The sequence below is a fragment of the Patiria miniata genome, unplaced genomic scaffold (genome assembly GCF_015706575.1).
Source record: "Patiria miniata isolate m_02_andy unplaced genomic scaffold, ASM1570657v1 HiC_scaffold_17, whole genome shotgun sequence".
NCBI classification, from domain to species: domain Eukaryota; kingdom Metazoa; phylum Echinodermata; class Asteroidea; order Valvatida; family Asterinidae; genus Patiria; species Patiria miniata.
In genome coordinates this window covers 3,521,708-3,539,974 of record NW_024037055.1, presented here as the reverse complement: position 1 = coordinate 3,539,974, position 18,267 = coordinate 3,521,708, and the positions used below count along the sequence as shown (strand labels likewise).

At 41.9% G+C, this 18,267-nt stretch overlaps 1 protein-coding gene across 1 annotated transcript; it reads right to left on the bottom strand.

The window, feature by feature from the left end:
* Nucleotides 1-847: 847 nt before the first annotated feature.
* Nucleotides 848-17,858, bottom strand: LOC119723500. Its single transcript, XM_038194182.1, has 4 exons — nt 17,713-17,858; nt 5,741-17,390; nt 5,391-5,478; nt 848-4,954 (listed from the first exon to the last, which is right to left on the bottom strand). Exons 1-3 carry the CDS (start codon nt 17,820-17,822, stop codon nt 5,404-5,406), a joined length of 11,835 nt encoding a protein of 3,944 aa, XP_038050110.1. The 5' UTR covers nt 17,823-17,858; the 3' UTR covers nt 848-4,954; nt 5,391-5,403.
* Between the last annotated feature and the right edge of the window lie 409 nt (nt 17,859-18,267).

Here is an 18,267-nt window from a genome sequence, read left to right as displayed (position 1 = left end):
ATGTAATGCTTTTGGAGCTTAGTTTCCCTTTTTTTTTAGGCTGAACTCTCTAACTATTTATGGAAATAGTACTGGAAAAAAATTACCAAAATCCCCCAGGGCAAGGGGTTAAGGTGCCTCCCCTGCCCTCCCCCCTCTGGATACGCCACTGCTCTGTATGCTTTGTATAAATGAAGGTAGCCGATATCTGTAATTGTTTCATACAGCGGATCGTAGTTCTCAGAGTTCCCAGCCGAGGCCTTGCCGGCACTATACACACACCATATCCCTTTATTTCTAGACAGCCAACACATCACGATGGCTTGGGACTGGTTAGTGATAGAATGTACATGTATAAGGCCAAAGAAAGAAAATCAAAAATGTGTCCAGGAGTTTTGAAAAAAAGGAAGCAGTCCCTTTAGGTATTGGCTCAATATGTTCCTCATCGTGCAGTGTTGCCAATCCGCTTTGTTGAGAAACTTCAAATTTAATCGGTTAAATACTGTTACTTTGCTTGCTGTTCACCTTTCAGGACAATTTAGGGGTCGTGACATTTTGTCAGAAATTCAAGAACGATTGTTTCCGGAACGGGAGTTGGACACAAGATTGTCAAATCTCGCAAAATCCCACGTTAACATTACACACATTCTGTAAAGTTGATTAATTATTTGATAAACCATTATTATCTGCACCCACATACCACTCACATAGCCAACTACAAAAATATTTCAGGTGCCTTTTAAAGGGATCATTGTGCATTTCACTGTACACTAGAAGTGCAAATACACTGATATTTGCACTTGTAACATTAACTTATGGGCTAATTGGCCCTCAAACCATGAAATACAAATGCAAATGACAATTTGAATTAAAGTAGATGCTTAATAAGAATTTTATTATATTAGTGACACCAAGTGGTTTACACAGTTTTATCACCAGATAAGAACAAGAAACCAAACTAATCGTTCAATTTCTTGAAATTGAAGTAATGGTACATGTATCAAAGTTTTAACAATGCGTTCAAATCCGTGCCTACGCGTACGCCTGTTGTGATCCTGTCAGTATCCTCCATGTTTACAAAGTTGTTTATTTTTGTGTTTTTTTCATTTGCATAAATTGCTGTTTCAGTGTATAGATAATATGATTTTTTTTTTACTTGACGTAGTATTTTTCAAACATGTTTTGCCACGGGTTTTTGGTTAATAACTTTCAATCCAACGATTCAATCTGTGCTAATTGTAGTTGTTTTTGCCTCTTGATTGTTTGAGAAAAAATACAAAAAGGTGTCAGAATAAACTGCCGCTACTTATAAATTCTCTCTTAAACATTATTACAACATATTATGTAACTAATATTTTTTTACGATCCCAACATAAAGGTACAGCCATCATCTGCATGACTGTCAAATAAAACATCACAAAGTAGCCATCAACTGCATGGCCTTGTAATCACACAAAAATCAGAATACTTACTTTACTTTCAACATTATTTTTTTTTCATGACCCAGTTTATATTGTAAAGTCGCCCACATATGTCAACCTTCATCTAATGTCATAAACAGAAGAAAGAACATGAAACCACAAAAATACACAAAAAAACAACATCTTGTTCATGTTGTTTTAGCTATCATGTTCATGACAATTGGAAGGGGAAACTAAGTAAATTTGCCATTTACTCCACGGCATAATTAACGCATTTCACGTAAAACATTTCTCGATTCTTATGTAAACCGTTACTTGAATGTCATTAGATTTCATGATCATAAGCCATTTGTGCACCACAATGCTTTCTGAGCATATTTCGGATTACAACTTTTCTTCCACATCTAACTTACTATTACTTTAACATGACCAAACCAATTGTGAAAACAAGAAAAAGTTGAAAGCCAACAACTGCATGGCTGACGTAAACATTAAGAAGAATTTAAAAGCCATCAAACTGCATGACTTTTAAACACACAATGAATCCATAAATGAATGAAGCCATCATCTGCATGGCTTTAAACAAAATAACAACAGTGACCGCGACTGCTTAGCCTAGGTGTAATGAACATCCCTTTTTCTGACACTGTCTCACATTAAAGAGATAATTTTTCAATATTGGCAACCATCATCTGCATGGCTGCAAAGTCATAAAAAAGCTTGCTACTTCCAACAAACATCAGATTTTACAATATACATCACACTAAAATGTTATGCCACACGTCTAACACTGCTAATACGTTTCAACGTCATGGGGCCATCAACTGCATGGCCTCATGCTTATCTGAATAATAATAATTATGAAATCATGAATTAAGAGTTGAATACAGCTATCTCAAACTGTATTACTGCTGAATGTGGTCTGCACATCCGACCCTTCCTCCCCCCCCCAAAAAAAAAACCCCTCAGCCATCAACTGCATGGCAATGAGTAAGTAGACCAAAGACTTAACTACAATACACTTAATGATAAAAATGTTACCCTACACAGTAAGTCTACACAACTATCATCTGCATCACTGTGTAGGCAGAAGTAGAGACACGGTTCTTAAAGAATTATTTGTCAATTTCTATACCTCATCGCGGAATAAGCGGCAATCAGCAATTTTTGCATGGCCTCGTTTTTAATCACATAACCAATTATGATTGCTTCGGTTATTAAATGGATTTAAAGAATCCAGGAATGACTTATAAGCAATATACAGCCATTACTTGCATGACTAGGTAGGCATCTCAAACTACTTACACTATGTTTCAATCACAGAATACACTGTGCTCCGTTAACAGTGTTGAGTATATTATTATTGATGAATGGCTGACACCATACACCAATGCAGAAATATTTAGTAAATTTGCTACTTTGTGTTACAAAATGAAGATCCATCAATCGCGGCCATCATCTGCACGGGTATCGAAAGTTAACAACTTTGGAAAAGAGTTTGTTCTTCTAAATAATATACAGCCATCATCTGCATGACTGGACTGGCTAGAATGAAAAAAAAATTGGGATAAAAAACATCTACTCACTACTTACAAAAATCTAGCAAATTTCAACTTCAAGAATGAGGAGCCATCAACTGCATGGTCTCCTATTCAAGATACAAAGTTTATGACTATTACATCCCAAAATAGAACTGCAAATTGCAGTCACAGAAAACACTGTACTCGCGTAATATACAGCCATCATCTGCATGACTGGACTGGCTAGTATGAAAAAATGGGATAAAACACATCTACTCATTACTTACAAAAATCTAGCAAATTGCAACTTCAAGAATGAGGAGCCATCAAGTGCATGGTCTCCTATTCAAGATACAAAGTTTATGACTATTACATCCCAAAATAGAACTGCGAAGTGCAATCACAGAGAACACGGTACTCACTTAATATACAGCCATCATCTGCATGACTGATATGCTATTATGGAAAACATTTATGGCAACAAAAATCCAGCACTGCAGGTGCACAAAAAAATGTCAAACTGCAACTTCACAAGAAAGAGGAGCCATCAACTGCATGGTCTCCTTTAAAAAAAAATATGACTATTACATCCCGAAAGAATAAATGTGCAAGTTGCAATCCCAGAAAACACTGTACTCACTACATATATAGCCATCATCTGCATGACTATCTATATGTAGTTTTGGAATGGCTGAATACATCTAACAATGCTTACAAAAATGTTTAGTAAATTGTTTCATTCTGTTACGGAATAAGGATCCATCAACTGCATGGCCTCGAATTCAGTCACTGACAAAGTACTTATTTGTTGAAAATATACTTAAATGCAATCATCATCTTCAGGATACTAAAAGTTAAAGACTTGAAAAGAGTTCACTCTACTAAATGATATACAGTCATCATCTGCATGACTGATAGGCTATTATGAAAAACCTTTATGGCAAAAAAAATTTGCACTACCTACAAAAATATGTCAATTTGCAGCTTCAACAACAAGGAGCCATCAACTGCATGGCCTCCAATTCAATCACATAGCCCTAAGTAATAAACCGTATCATCTGCTATAATCATCATTGAAAAAAAAAAAAAGGTAATGCATGTATACAGCCATCGTCAGCATGCCTGTAAAGGACAGTGTATTGGTTCAAAATGTTTACACTTCTTTCCAAAACACAGAAAGTTGCAACTTCAATACAGAAAGAGGAGTCATCAACTGCATGGCCTCCTATAGGCACAAGATAGGATTTCTTAAAGTCTGAATTAATAAGATGTATTAATTAATAAGTATGTACATGCATGAACGTATATAGCTAGCATCTGCTGGAAGTAAACACAAATACATGTATATAACTTGAAACTTGAAGGAAGAGCCATCAACTGCATGGTCTCCGATTTAATCACAAACTAGAAGGAGGAGCCGCCAACTGCATGGTCTCCTATTCAATCACAAACTACAATACTCAGTATTTACAGCCATTATCTACAGGCATGTAAACGATAATTATTGTGGAAGGGCTTAACACATCTAACACTACTTAAAACATTTAGTATACTGAAACTTCCAGTTTGAGATTTAAGAGCCATAAATCGCATGGCCTCTTTCCAAATCTCCCAATTGATGTATCTTAAAAAAGAAAAACCTGAATTCAGGTGTCATTTGCTGTAATTTAGAAAGTCAATAACACTTTAACATTAATCAGTCACTGTCATGCATAGCAACTATGTTAACTGCACTTGCCTAAATCATTACATGTTCTCCTGTTATAGTAAAAATGTTTAACAAGCCATCATCTGCATGACTGTTTACTTCAAGTGACAATATTATTTGGCATATTAACAGTGTTGCATTTTGACAACATCTTGTCTACTAGAGTCCAAGTGCAAGTCAAGTCCAAGTAAGCTATTATCATTTATTATTCTACAAATTGAACTGGATACTATTCAGTCTTCAGTAGCATCTTAGTCATTACTCCAAGGCAACTTGGTAGATACTCGGTCCTAATCTCTTGGTAGCTTTGTACCCTGTGCCAAGTTCTGAGGAAAAGTCGTATGTGAGAGACAAAACAGAAATGAATGAACATACATACATGTACATACAATCTTCTGAGGTTATGTGTAAAATGTCCAAGAGGTTCAAAGCAAGACATACCGGTATCCAATCAGAGATTTGGGCGAGGAGGTGGGCGGTGGGGAGGTATGTGCATGCACCTTTCAGAAAAGGCAGGATTTTAGAAAATAGTTTAGGTCAGAAAATATATCTTAAAGTAATGGGGACGGCTGGGATGCTTCGACATTTCTCTTTAACTAAAGGAGGGTGGACATGAAGCCCCTCCTTCCTACACCAATGAACGTATCTCACTTCTCTGTGGCTGCTATTAAAACACCTGGAGTTTGTGTGATTGACATTGATAAATACATGAATGACTCTTTTGAATCAGATGCTGTAACAACATAATATTTGTAAAATTACCCTTGTGACCGCATCAGTATAAGCCAGCTGACGGTGCTGCTTTCTTCGCTCCTCTGCGTTTTCCCTTCACTGCTTTTTCCTCTTTACGCTGCAGAGATAAGATGCCAAGAAGTTTGAAATTATCACATTTCATACAACAAATGACTGTCCAGATGTGTCTCTCTAGGTAACAAGAAATTGGAACATCTTTTCATTGCCCATCTAGAGGCAATACGGATCTTGAAATAGCCCGGGTAGTGAAGAAGAAGTGACTGCCTTTAAAGAATTCTGATTTTTGCATCTTCAAAATTACTTTTTAAAAACTTCAAATGTGTTTAAATTTAAACCTGTTCAAAAAGTTAGCAACATACCTGGATCGTCTTGTCCAAATATTCTAAGAGGTTCACGATGTGGCAAAGTTGAGTGTCTTTGTGAATAAGAGGGATCACACGGTCATATCCAGCCATTCCTCCCAAAAGATCTCTAAGTCGTTCGCTGCGGTTTGGGTGAAAGTCCCGTCTTGCTCTGAGGTAGCGAAAAACGAACCTCTTCAAGATGTCTCTGAACTGAGTGACAACATCCGGAGGATAGTCAGAGCAGCATTTGTCTAGTTCGTGCTCAGACTTTGTAGGGAGCTTTGTACGATATTCTTTACCAAGGGTCTGAATGACAGCAGCTGACAGAAGGACCTCCAAACGGTGGTAAAGGGCAACTATGTGCTTTAGCTTGATGGATCCTAGCAGGTCTGCAGACTGAATTGAGAAAACTGAGCTCCACTTGCTGATGAAATCTTCCAATGTAGCCTCTGGGTCACCACTAGTTCTCTTGAGAAGACCCATGAGTACCTCTACCGTTTGAAGCAAGTCATTTGTAAACGTACCATACCGTTTTCTATCCCCTTGAATGACCCGATTGACAATGTCCTTTGGCAAGGGTTCTTGCCCGACCTTGGATGCCACCTCATCAAGAATGCCAGTTGATGAACTGTACAAGTCATCAGCAAAGATGAAGCCTTCGAAGGTGCTTCCATCAGTAATGATCACTTTGTTCAGTACAGTGCTTAATGCCACCTCCATCTCAATCTGGTTCAGGTCATAATATATCTCCGTACCATGTCCATACTCTGTGTTGATGTCGTGATAACAGAGACATCCATCAGACGGGGGTAGAATTACATCCTTCCTTCTCACAAGGTTCAGAGGTTTGGTTGGAGCAGCAACAAGATGGCTGTCCTTGACGAGGAAGCTGATTGCTGGACAGTCCGTGGTTGCAGCAATACTGAGTGCCTGCATCAAAAACGAATTCTGCGTTTCTTGAAGAGTCCTGATCATTCGCTTCAAGGTGTTTTCCTCTGTCACTTTTGGAATGAGACACTCCTTGATCTGGGAGTCAAGTGTGATGTCGTCTGGACGGGTCGTTTCACCAGTGAGCTCAGTCCACGTGGCACAGACCTCGTTGAATGCCTCCTTAAAATCTGACCAAGGCTCGGACATATTTGGCTGAGCATCAAGCAAAACCCTGATGGGTTTGTTGCCATATTTGTGTGTGGCTCGTTGAAGGTTCATGTGACTGCTCACCAGCAAATTCCATCTCAACAAGGCAGGGAGGAAGGCAACATACTTTAGAGCATTGTTTCGTGACAGTACAAGATGGAGAAAGGGAAAGCGCTCTGAGTTGTTGCTGCTGTGATTACAGAAGCATGCTCGGAGGTCTTCAAGTGATGGCTCGCGTTTCTTACGAGATGATCTGGGTAAAATCTTGCTTGTACTCTCATCAATGTTATCCAGCTCATGCATGTGGTGATTAATCGATTCAGCTGGTGTACCAAACATGTTGAACGAATCTTCGAAAAATTGACGTTTGGCAAGTGTTGAATTTTGTAGTACCTTCTCAACAACATTGTGTATTTCCATCTCTTGGTGATTTATGACGGAAGCTGAGGCACCCGTGTATTGTGGAGAAACTAAAACATCAGAAGACTCCGTTATGATGCAGTGAAGTAGCACGGCGGTGTCTTGGCTATTTGCTCTTAGTACCAATGGCAAGACTGACCACAACTCCAGCAATCTGGCCTCCAACATGTTACCCTCACAAAAGGAAACCTTCTTGAAATCATCTGGGAATACCTCAGCTGCAAGATAGAGACACCCATGAACCATGAAGTCAGTGACTAATTGCGATGCAATGGACATGTCTTTGTTTCCCTGAAGGGTATTCCACAACTGAAGTACAGGAGGATAGCTGTATCCACTTGGCCTTTGGGTGTGTTGTCTTACATTCCCATCAGGCGTTGTATTACCAAATATCAAATTACCACAAGTTGGGCAGTTTTGGTACCGTTCATACCGTAGATCCTGCACAAACTGCAGTCCACAATGGCAGACCACTGTTCTGGTGCGTGCAGCTTCAGTTGAAGACTGTTTCTGTGATCCCGGGAAAAAGGTCCCTTTCTTGGCCACAGCTTGTGATGAAAAGAGCTGGTGAAAGATACCCTGTTCTTTACCCGGCTGCAGAGAACCTAGTATGACAGTGGCAAGGTGCATTAGCACGGAGGCCAGTTGCGCATCCTGCACTTCAGATTTTTTTGACAGCTGCAGTATACCTTTGAAGTCGGAAACCCCTGAAATACCTCTCATGAGGCAATACCATGCTGTTTTGTGGAGGTTTGTACCTTCAATTTCCTTGATGATCCACTGAGCCTGACACTTCTCAGAGTCACTGAGGTTTCGTGTTGTTGAGACAAGGTAGGAGAAATCGACAAGCACTGCCATGAGTGCAAGGCGGTGTTTTGGGGAGGTTTCCAGCTTACTGATGACAGCCTTCATTCCAGCTTTATCATCTTGACGATGAAGCTGTGCCAATGCATCTCTCACGTCACTGTACTTCTCCATGTAATTCATGGGGCTGTAACCAATAACCGGACGAAGAAGACTTTGGTAATGGATCTTTTGGAAGATCACGCCCGACTTTGAGAGAACAGACACTGCCTGACTCAGGTTAAACAGACTGATGTCCTGATGAAACATACACTTCAAGATCCACTTATGGACATCGACTGGTGTTTCAGAGCTGCCTAAGAAATCAGCCAAACCTTTGAGTTCTTGAATAAGGGAACACGCAGTCTCGCTTCGAAGAAAGTTCCCAGAACGGCTGTTGTCGGTGAATATCTCTGCAAAAACACGGAACAGCTTACTCAGAAATGCCAACGCACAAACAAACTTCAGCGAACATGCAGTGGAAGTAGCCAACACTCGGCTTGCAAAGATGGAAGTGGTCTTGTAACCAGAATGACCTTCCATCAAACCTCGACTTGTTAGGTTGCAGAAGCCACATTCCCCAATCAAATCACAGCAGACGGTTGCAAAATGAGAGTTCAGCCCATCTTGTTGGTTTTGAAGCATGTCGTCTAAAATGACAAGATTGTCCGAATGTTTGTCTCGATTCACATCGTCACTGATGAGCTCTGTGAACACTGTATCTTGGTCTGTATCATCAATTTCACTTCTTATGATACGCCACATCACCAGTCGTGATCCTTCGATGAGACTTCCATCATCAGTGACCAGAGATCTGCAGATGTCCTTCAACAAAGGAGTCTCAACATTTGCTTCGATGCAACGACCAAAATACTTGGAAAGAAATAGGTGGTGTTCTTTTGTATCAGACTGGCTGCTGCTCTCTTGCTGAATGAACTTGATAGTCTCCTCCACGAAACTGAGAATGTTTTCGCTGTCCAAAACGTTGACCTCTTCGGTGGTGACAATCAGCTCACCAAGTCTAGCTAGAAAATGATCTGGAAGATGACTTGGCAAGGCGATCAAGTTGACAAAGTCCTTGCAAAAGTGTAAGTAATGGAGTTCCCTGGGCCGAACCTCAATACTTGCAGCAGATAACAAAATGTTGTTGACAAACCGCACCCATGATTCCTGACCGCTGAATTTCTCAAGAATACCTGTGCTTGGCAGCAAAGACTGGCATACAGATAAGACCAGTTGGAATTTTAGTGAACTTTCTTCAGTCTCTCCACCAAATGATGCCATATCATCTGTTTCCCCATAGTAACTTTCAAGTGCCGACTCAAAAGATTCATTGTCAGAATCTAGGTCATCTAGCAGTTCATCACTGGCGGCCACAAACTCCTCCGATGTTTCACTCTGCTCATCTTCATGAGGATCCAAGCCGTTTTCTAGACTTAAGATGCTTACCGCACTCTTCTTACAGTTGGTACCAAGAACTGACAATAGCAGTTGCACGGAATCGTTGCCTGTAGCCAGATGGTAAATGTTCAAAAGCTGAAGTTGGGCAGCAAAAAGCTCAGAATTCATGAGGAGAGCAATATGCCACTTAGACAGTTCTTCATTTGCTGAGCACACCTCGCCAAGTCCCAACGTTTGATGCTGTACGAGCAACTTTGTGGTATTGATGCGCATGTCAAGTGACATCTGGCTCACATACATGCTTGAGAAGACATTACATAAGTCATTCAGATAGGACTGGATGTGCTGCAACAAGAACTCGTTATCAATAACCTGTGCCATGTCGTATGTGATAGCCTCCGGAAGCCCGCCATTTAAGATGCTGGTCAACTGGACAACCATCTCTTCGGACTGTACAAAAGACTGTTCTGCAACAAGCTTTGCCACTGCATCTGCCCGAAGAAACTTCATGTGCTCCTCAATGATGGTGTAGAGCTTGTGGAAAAAAGGAAAACATAGCGCAGGTGGAGGTGTATCGATCTTGCATGATTCAATCCCTTTTGGATCTGGAAGGGATGTTGACCGAACGTCACAAACTGCTGGATTCATGAGCATGGTTTCCCAGACTATCTGGCACTCTTCTCGGTTCAAGTAACTGTTCCATGCATTGTGTGCCTCAAGAAAGAACACGATCTTAAAGAGAGGCTGGCTAATTCTACGTTTCACATGCTCAATCAGTGCAAGGATGAAACTGGCACACTCAAACAGTAGTTCGACCTCACATGCAACAGCCACCTGCCAGCTCATTTTGTCAATGGAAAATCCGTCAACAACCTCTTCCTTGATGTCATCTAAGATTTTCATTGACAGGCACTGTAGCAACTCGGGACACTCAGTCACCCCTCTAATTAATTGGAGGATCTCATCTACAGTTTTTGACCGATGGTCGTATGAGATGCAAGAGAAACACCACAGAAGCTTATCCTTAATGACCGAGTCAATGTCAACCGACTTGGCACAGATGTCGGAGATGGACATCTTGATAACTTCGTCAACTTGCAGCTTTGGTTGTTCCAGTGAATCAACTGTGACTTGTTGCCAACCACACAGGAAGTTGAACTGCCACGGAAAGGTCGTGGTCATTCCGCCAATATTCTGATCCCTTTCTACGTGGACTATAAAACAAGCGTGCTTCAGTCCTTGCGGAGATCCAGCTTTTGTATACTCCTCCAAACATTTGTCAATTTGACATTTGGCCAAGAGCATATGTTGTGCGTTTAGAGATGTTTTGCACTGAAGAATGAAAAGCTGATCATCGCTCTCGACGAATCGTTGAAGTGCTTCTGTAAGCTGTCTCTCTGATTTGAACTGACTCAGTTTTGCAGCTTGCATTGTTAACAGACCATCAATACATTGGTCCAAGTCAACATGAATAGTGCAGTAAGTATACACTATCAGCTTACATGGACGTATCTGGAATTCACCATCCACTAAGGATGCAGAGGGAGCTTGCTCAAAGATAGCATGTTGAAGGAAATGCTTTAGTCCACCGTTAAGTGGAAGATCTAGGTACTTCTTTTGGATGCAGAGTACTTCCTCTTGTTCTTCAATTGCCAAGTGTGACTTTGTCGCTCGTAGAACTGCATCAGTTGACGCAATCTTCAGCAGGTCTTGCTTACAGGTGTCTGCAATTTCTCTGAAGTCCATAGTCTGACTACTCATCTCTTGGCAGCGAAAAGCAACCAGAGAAGGAAGGGTATCAGTATGATAACCCAAGAAAGCTTCACTTGGAGTAAACTGCATTTCTTCTACTGTGGATATGTCCTCAACCCACCTACGCAAGGTGTCTATTGCCCGCTTCTGCTCATCGCTGACAATATCCATAAACGTGAGCGTCTGCTTTTCAAATCTGTTCAACAAGGGGGGATCTGAGTAATCGACCTTCTGCTGGTCGACGATGACTATGCAACGGAAGTCTGGATGTACCTGACACATCGGGTTGCTGTAGGCCCCTAAAGCCACACGACAGTGTCTCTTCTTGCCCACAACTGTGTAGTTCTGATTCAGCATATCATACAGGCTGCTGTACACATTCTCCAAGTCACGGAGCACAAGAACGTAGCCTTCTTCCATACACAGAATGATCCTACTTAGGATACGGTAGTTGTATTCTTCTGATACGTCATCATCAAATCTACTTCCGAGGAGTATTATGGGCTTCTTGTTTAACTCAAACAATACTTTCTCTATGATGCTCAGCGCAGAGTCTCCACTTGTGATCAGCATGAGGTGTCGGGCATGTTTGTCTTCTAGGTTTTCTTTGATCAGGTCTAAAGCTGACGGATGCCTCTCAGGGTTTTGAGCAACATCCAATGCTTCCATGAATGTGTTCATGATGTCTGGCATATCTGATCGAATTCCTCCAAAGTTTCGACGAAGTCCACTTTCTAAAGAACTTAGCCCTTCTTGTGTGCTCGGTGGCATTGCCATACTTTTGATGAGAGAATAATAATCCCTCAAGCCATGGAAGTTGGCATGTGTTTGTTTATGCTGGTAGTCATAGTATGCCTTGGCTAGCTTTTTCAACTGCTGGTCATCTCTCGGTTTGTGTGCATCAGTCTCAGAAGCTCTTCGTTGTGTACTCTCATCTCGGATTGACTTTGCTGTCTCAAACAAATCCGCTTCGTTTGGCTCTGGCCTGGACAGGTGAACAGCCCGATTCATTTTTGCAGCATCAAGTGCCCAGTTAGATATTCCAACTACAGCCATCTCAGGGAAGTCACCCGTGCTAGGTTCCAACAAACTGTGAAGAACCTTGAGTGGATTGAATGAGGAAGTTTCCGCCAGGCCTATTTCATCTAGGAGGACAACTGGTATGATGTCCGGATTGGCCTCCTTGTAGCGTCTTGCCTTTTCAAAGACCTTGATGATCCCTTCCGAAGTTGATGACTCAGATCCCTGATAGGAAACGACATAGACGGCTGGCAATGTCTTGAAGTACTTATCTTTTGAGTCTGGTCCCCTGAGATTACTCCTGATAAGCTGCATCGAAAGGGATTTGCTGCAACCTGGTTTCCCCACCAAAAATACTGGTATCCTGTTGAGGATGGATATAAGGACAACAAAAACGTTCTCCCGCAGTGCCTCATTCTTGGCTATCCCCTCCTCAAGCTCCATTCTGTTGAGAATATCAAGTTGCTCAGTCTTGATGACTTCCTCAATGAGCCCTTCAGTCACGTTGTGATGCTTCTTCTGAAAACGTTGTGCCACTTCTTCTCTGTATCTCTTTCTGTCCTCTGCTGACGACAAACGCGAGTGATAGCAATGAGCCAAAGCAAGGACAACAGCTCGAATGTTGGAGTCATTGTCAAAGACATGGCCTGGAAGATGAAGTTTTGCAAGACCTTTCTCATTCAGCATCTCTGTCATCCACTTCGCAAGGTATTTGCAGCGGCTTATGTCACGAAGGCTAACACAGTACTTGTTTTCCATGTTACTCTTGATGAAATTTTGTGACATTATCAACAGGTCAACAAAGAGAGGAATCAGATCCTCCCTGATGTCATTGACCATCCGTCTTGTGTATGCTTCCTCATCCTTTGCATTCAGAGCCCCATAATCCCAGACATAATCCATCAAAGCCTCTGGAAGTGGATGTACTCTGTACACTAACTTCGACTGCTCGTCCAAGACAAGCTTTTCAGTTAGCCCAGACGTGCTTAACTTCCCTTTCCGCAGTGAATAGGGATTGCAGGCTGCAAGGAACACCAAGTTATACGGCAGTTGCTCACCAAGACAGGTGTGATGGCAGATAATCTCACTTAGTAGCCCAAGGTGATCGCATGTGTTTATTTCATCTAGAAAACACCATATCTGCTGATTCAAGTTGGCCTCAGCAATGTTTCGGATCTTGGCGATGAAGTCGATGATTGTATCCTTACTTACGCCGGCATGGAAATTCTGGACATGGAAAGGAACCTCACAGATCCGGGCTAGATAGGTGATAAGAGTGGTCTTACCACATCCCGTTTCACCCATGATGACAACTGGGACTCGTGACTTAACCCTCATGTGAATTAACACCATCTTCATCATGTTGTCAGGTGTCAGAGCATACATAGTATTCAAGTGGCCAAGCTTGCTTCTATCAAACTCATCACGGGTGGTTCTGGATATTCGTTCTAGCACTGTTTGTAGCTCAGCCTGTGACATAAGCTGGTAGTCTGGAAGTTTACTGTCGAGCTGGTTTTCGAATAGATTCTTGACGCTGTCAGGAACTTGGCTAAGCAAACGATAAAGGGTTGAACAGGTCTGTGTGTCTTGTTGGTTAAAGACTACCATCAGATGGTTACTGTCTGCCCACTGCACCATGCCTTTCACCCGCTCTACCATCTTTTCTGCAGTAACAGATGCACCCTCTTGAAGTTCGCTTAAAGCCTCAGCAGCATCTCTACCAGTCAGTGGTTGTTTTCCACTGGACTCAACCGATCTTGACGAAAACTCTCGTGCCACTGCTTCAAGGGCCTTGAAAAGATCAGACCGCACACAATGTGGACCTGTCCCTAACATGTCCCGTAGAGCTTCAATAGTGAAATAGTGAGATGCTGACATCTTCTTCAGTTCTGTGGCAAGGACGTTAAGAAACATGTTGACGGTGGTAAATGCCATTTTTGATGTTGGCGAGAAGTTATCTCTTAGTAGCTGCCTGCAATGGTCATCGGAGAGGAGTTTATCTTTCAAGGGCCCAGTAAAGTGTATTTCCTTTGAGTCAACAGCACCATCTTTGACAGCTTTCAAGTAGTGGCACACTACCTGCACTGGGCTATTGGCCTCCTGACTCACCAAGAAACTACTGTAATTGTCCCACTCTATGTGGTGCCTCTTAAAGTTACAGCAGTTTATCAGAGAGTCACGAAGATGATGCTCATGAGCATTTGCAATCTCAATGAAGACTTTACTGTATCGCAACTCGCACAAATGTGTACCTGCCACAGCCATGCCAACAACCAAGAGTTCGAATATGAACGAATCCACTAGGTTCACATCAGACGTCGATCTTATGTCTATGTGCAGCGCTTGGTATTCAGAGGGGGACTTTTGGAGTAGCTGTCGTACCAGATCGGTCTTCGTCAAAGGGCCTCCAATCTCAAATAAAATGGCATTTTCCCTCTTCTCTGCCGCCTTACAAGCAATGTACTCTGACTTCCCAAGACCAGGCACTTCAGATGTGATTACTTCAACATTCGGACATCCCTGCTCTAGACAGTCTCTCATCTCGTTCGTAGTCATTCCCTGAATTTGATGAGTGTAATGAGGAGAGAACTGGTCAATGATGTGATGATGACACCCTCCGCAGCAAATGATAGCCAACAGAAAAGCTCTGTCATTCTGCTGGAGTTCCTTTACTTCATCCACCAACATAAACTGGAATTCAGTTGTTAGCTGTTCGACATTGATGAGAGCGTAGAGGGCACTGGAGTTTCTTTTTGATGCTTTGCGACATCTTTGCAACAGTAGGTAAACCTCATCCCAAGCCGTCTCTGGGTGGCAAAATAGAACCTGGTTTGCTTGAGGGTATTTCCCTGTTGTGTTCTTCAGCAAAGTCATAAGGACTGGAACCGAGTTTGTGCTGTTAGTGTCCAGCTCTGCGACATACACATTACCGGGTTGGACTGTGTTGTCGACTGATGCTTTCTGGCTTGATTTCAGGCAGTTGATATCCCTCGGTTCTGATGACGAGTTGGAAAAGATCTTATCTAAAGCCCTGCCTGTTTGAAACACACGAGCCTTGACGTCAGCAAGGTCTTCTGGTTCTTCATAATGCTGGATCAGTTGACTGCCCACACTTATGCCTGGGCTAACATAGTGAAAAAGATTGACAATTTCGACGTTGTCATCAATCTCACCCCTGAAAAACTGGTCCAGCATCCATAGTTGCTTCGAATGGTAGAAGTTCAAGAAGTAGTATTCACCCCTTGCTAACTCGAGAATTTCAGTCCAGCAGTCGAACTTTGTCTTCAAATCCTGCTTGAGGAGGAGGAGGTCTTCCCAACCGGTGACACGTTCTTGAAAGCTCTTGAAAAGATATTGACCCGAATTGGCCAGTCCCGAACAAAGGTCAACAATCTCAATCACTTCATCTACACAGTATATGAATTCTTCAAGCAGTTTGGACATACTTTCTTCTTTACCTTCTCCCTGGCTGTGGGGCTGATAAGACATTCTTGAGTTCACCATCAGTAAAGCTCTACTCCGCAAGTCATTCAGCTCATCTTTCTCAAATGTTGCCGAAGAATTATCTTCTCTTTCGTAGCTCATAGACACATTGCAAACTTCTTCACCCTCTTTCAACAGAAAGGTATAAGAACCACCATGAATGGCATTGCGGATGATCTTCTTTGTCATTTCTCCCCGTTGTGCAATATTGTTGTACAAGTTCTTCAGAGCATGGAAATGATCGTTGCAGGTCTTGATCTTGTCTGATACTTTCTTTATGCCAAGTTCTCTACTTTCTGCAATGGCCTCTATCAGCTTTTCTGGTGTGTCCAGAACCTCGACCCGCAGAAAAGATCCCATGTAACGCTGAACTTCAATAAGATCCGACACCGTTGACTCGTTGACGAAAGAATCGGACCTCTCTTCAACAGCATCGGTAAGATTTCGGAGATCGTCATCTATGATTGGCCTCAGGAACTGAATTAACTGTTCAGAATTGATCAGTTCGTGTATCGCTCGCCAGTCTTCGTCTGTAAACTTGCGATCTACATCTTCAATTCTCGTTACTGCAAGGTGTACCTGTTGCAATGGCGTCTCAGCATTCGTAGGCTCAAATATACTGAGCAGCTTCTCAACATCCCCGATAAGAGTACAACTAGCTTTACTTGGTACTTCGAATGTTCGGAAAAGACATTGCAACTGTTTGGCATACTGTCTGATGCGCTCCAGCTTCACCCAACTCTTTAGAAACACCTTCGATTGGCCATCGATAGTTTTATCAATGAACCGTGACATGATATCCAACTCGCCAGAAAGTTCTTTTTCAGAGACCCCTTCAAATGGACCTTTGATATCACCTATTACAACCTCGCACCCCTGGGCAATATCCAAAGAAAGACTTCTGAACTTTGGCAAGCAATTTGTTGAAACCAGCTCAGTAAATGGGTTGACTTGTAATGGTTCTCTCTCTTCAGTGTCACAACTTTCACCCTCTACCATGTAAAGGCACATATTGAAGAAGACTTTTGAGGGTGCAATAGTAGAAACTGCTTCAGATATTTGACAAACTGGTTCCAAGACACCCCAGTAATCTTCAGCAATGAGATTCTTCAATTGCACGTCGCTATCGGAATTGATATCTTGCCAGCGAAGATGAATTTCTTTCCTTGTTGCTTCTAAGTCGTCTTGACAGATATTCATTGCAAATCTCTCGTAAAATGCCAGAAACTGTTCGCATTTCTTTAAGACACATATGTGTCTGTTGATCACTTCCAATGCATCTTTGAATGACTGGTCACACATGGTAGATTCTCCTCCTCCATCAGAAGTTGCCATTTGACACAACTTTGGTAACATGTCCAAACCATTTGCCTGAACCAGCTTCTGGACAAATGTAACCGAGACAGACATTTCCACAAAAGACTGCTGTACCGTATTTAGTAATTGGACTACGGCTTGGAAATTATCTCCATGCTGAATTTCTGAGGCAGCTTCTCCTTTCGCCTGGAAGATGAGTTCCCAAAATTTGAAGTCATCAAGAACTTTGAATACTTCATATCGATCTTCCGATACTGTCTCAACAATGGCTGAAATGATGTCTGCAACAGGCCTGTTTAAAGGGGAATAGAAATATCATCACATCGACATATATTTTCATGATCATGCGGTTATCTTTGTGTTTAATTGCATCAATGCTAATACTTTTGAGTTTAACATACATTTTGTAAGACAATTTGGTGATTTTGAAATGTGATGAAATTGTGATGCTGCCCGTAGTTCCTCAGTAGTTTGCTGTAGCTTAAATAGTTCCAACAAATGAATTCTTATCTGCATTAAAAAAAACCCTTTTCCTAAAGGAAAATCAAAGGCAATTAAAGCTTCTTATCAAATGGAAACTGTAATTTTGTTAATAAGACAAAGTTGATGCTTACTTTGAGCGCAGGCATAGTTGGCCGTACGGTGCATGTGGCGATAGCAGTTTACAAGCACTATAAGAGGGCATCTTTCTACTCTGAATCAACCAGATTACATGCCCCGTCATCAGTGCTGTTTCTTTATGGTTGTGGGCTTCGCTTCCATCACCAAGTGAACTCCTGAAAACTGTTCCTATGAGATTGCTAAGTTGGTTTTTGTTACTGATGAATTTCTTCACTTCATCGTCCATAGTTTTGATTAGCTCTGGTAACTCTTCAAGCCACTTGGTGGAGTGAACTGTGCTCAGGAAGATGTACACTTTCGGCAGGAGACGAGCAGGTGGTAACTCTATCTGAAGTTGCCTTAAGAAGCCATGATCAATTAGCTTCTCAAGCACTTCAAGGCTTGACCACTTGGTGACCCAGCTCTTGCATACGACTGTAAGGAAGGAGTCGATACCATCTTGCACATTTTTTTGTGTCAACATCTTTTTTAAGATGGTACGGAAACTGCCAGATAGGTTTGCATCGTCAGATGTTTCCCAAAAGGTAACGTCCGAAAACCAACTGTTT

What these genes read in the sequence shown, in the direction of transcription:
- LOC119723500 (XM_038194182.1), bottom strand. Translation starts at nt 17,822, where the DNA reads ATGACGGGGCATGTAATCTGGTTGATTCAGAGTAGAAAGATGCCCTCT. An exon ending in CAACTATGCCTGCGCTCAAA is followed by an intron (nt 17,391 to 17,712) that starts GTAAGCATCAAC and finishes CCCTTTAAACAG; the next exon opens with GCCTGTTGCAGACATCATTT. An exon ending in ATTTGGACAAGACGATCCAG is followed by an intron (nt 5,479 to 5,740) that starts GTATGTTGCTAA and finishes TTATCTCTGCAG; the next exon opens with CGTAAAGAGGAAAAAGCAGT.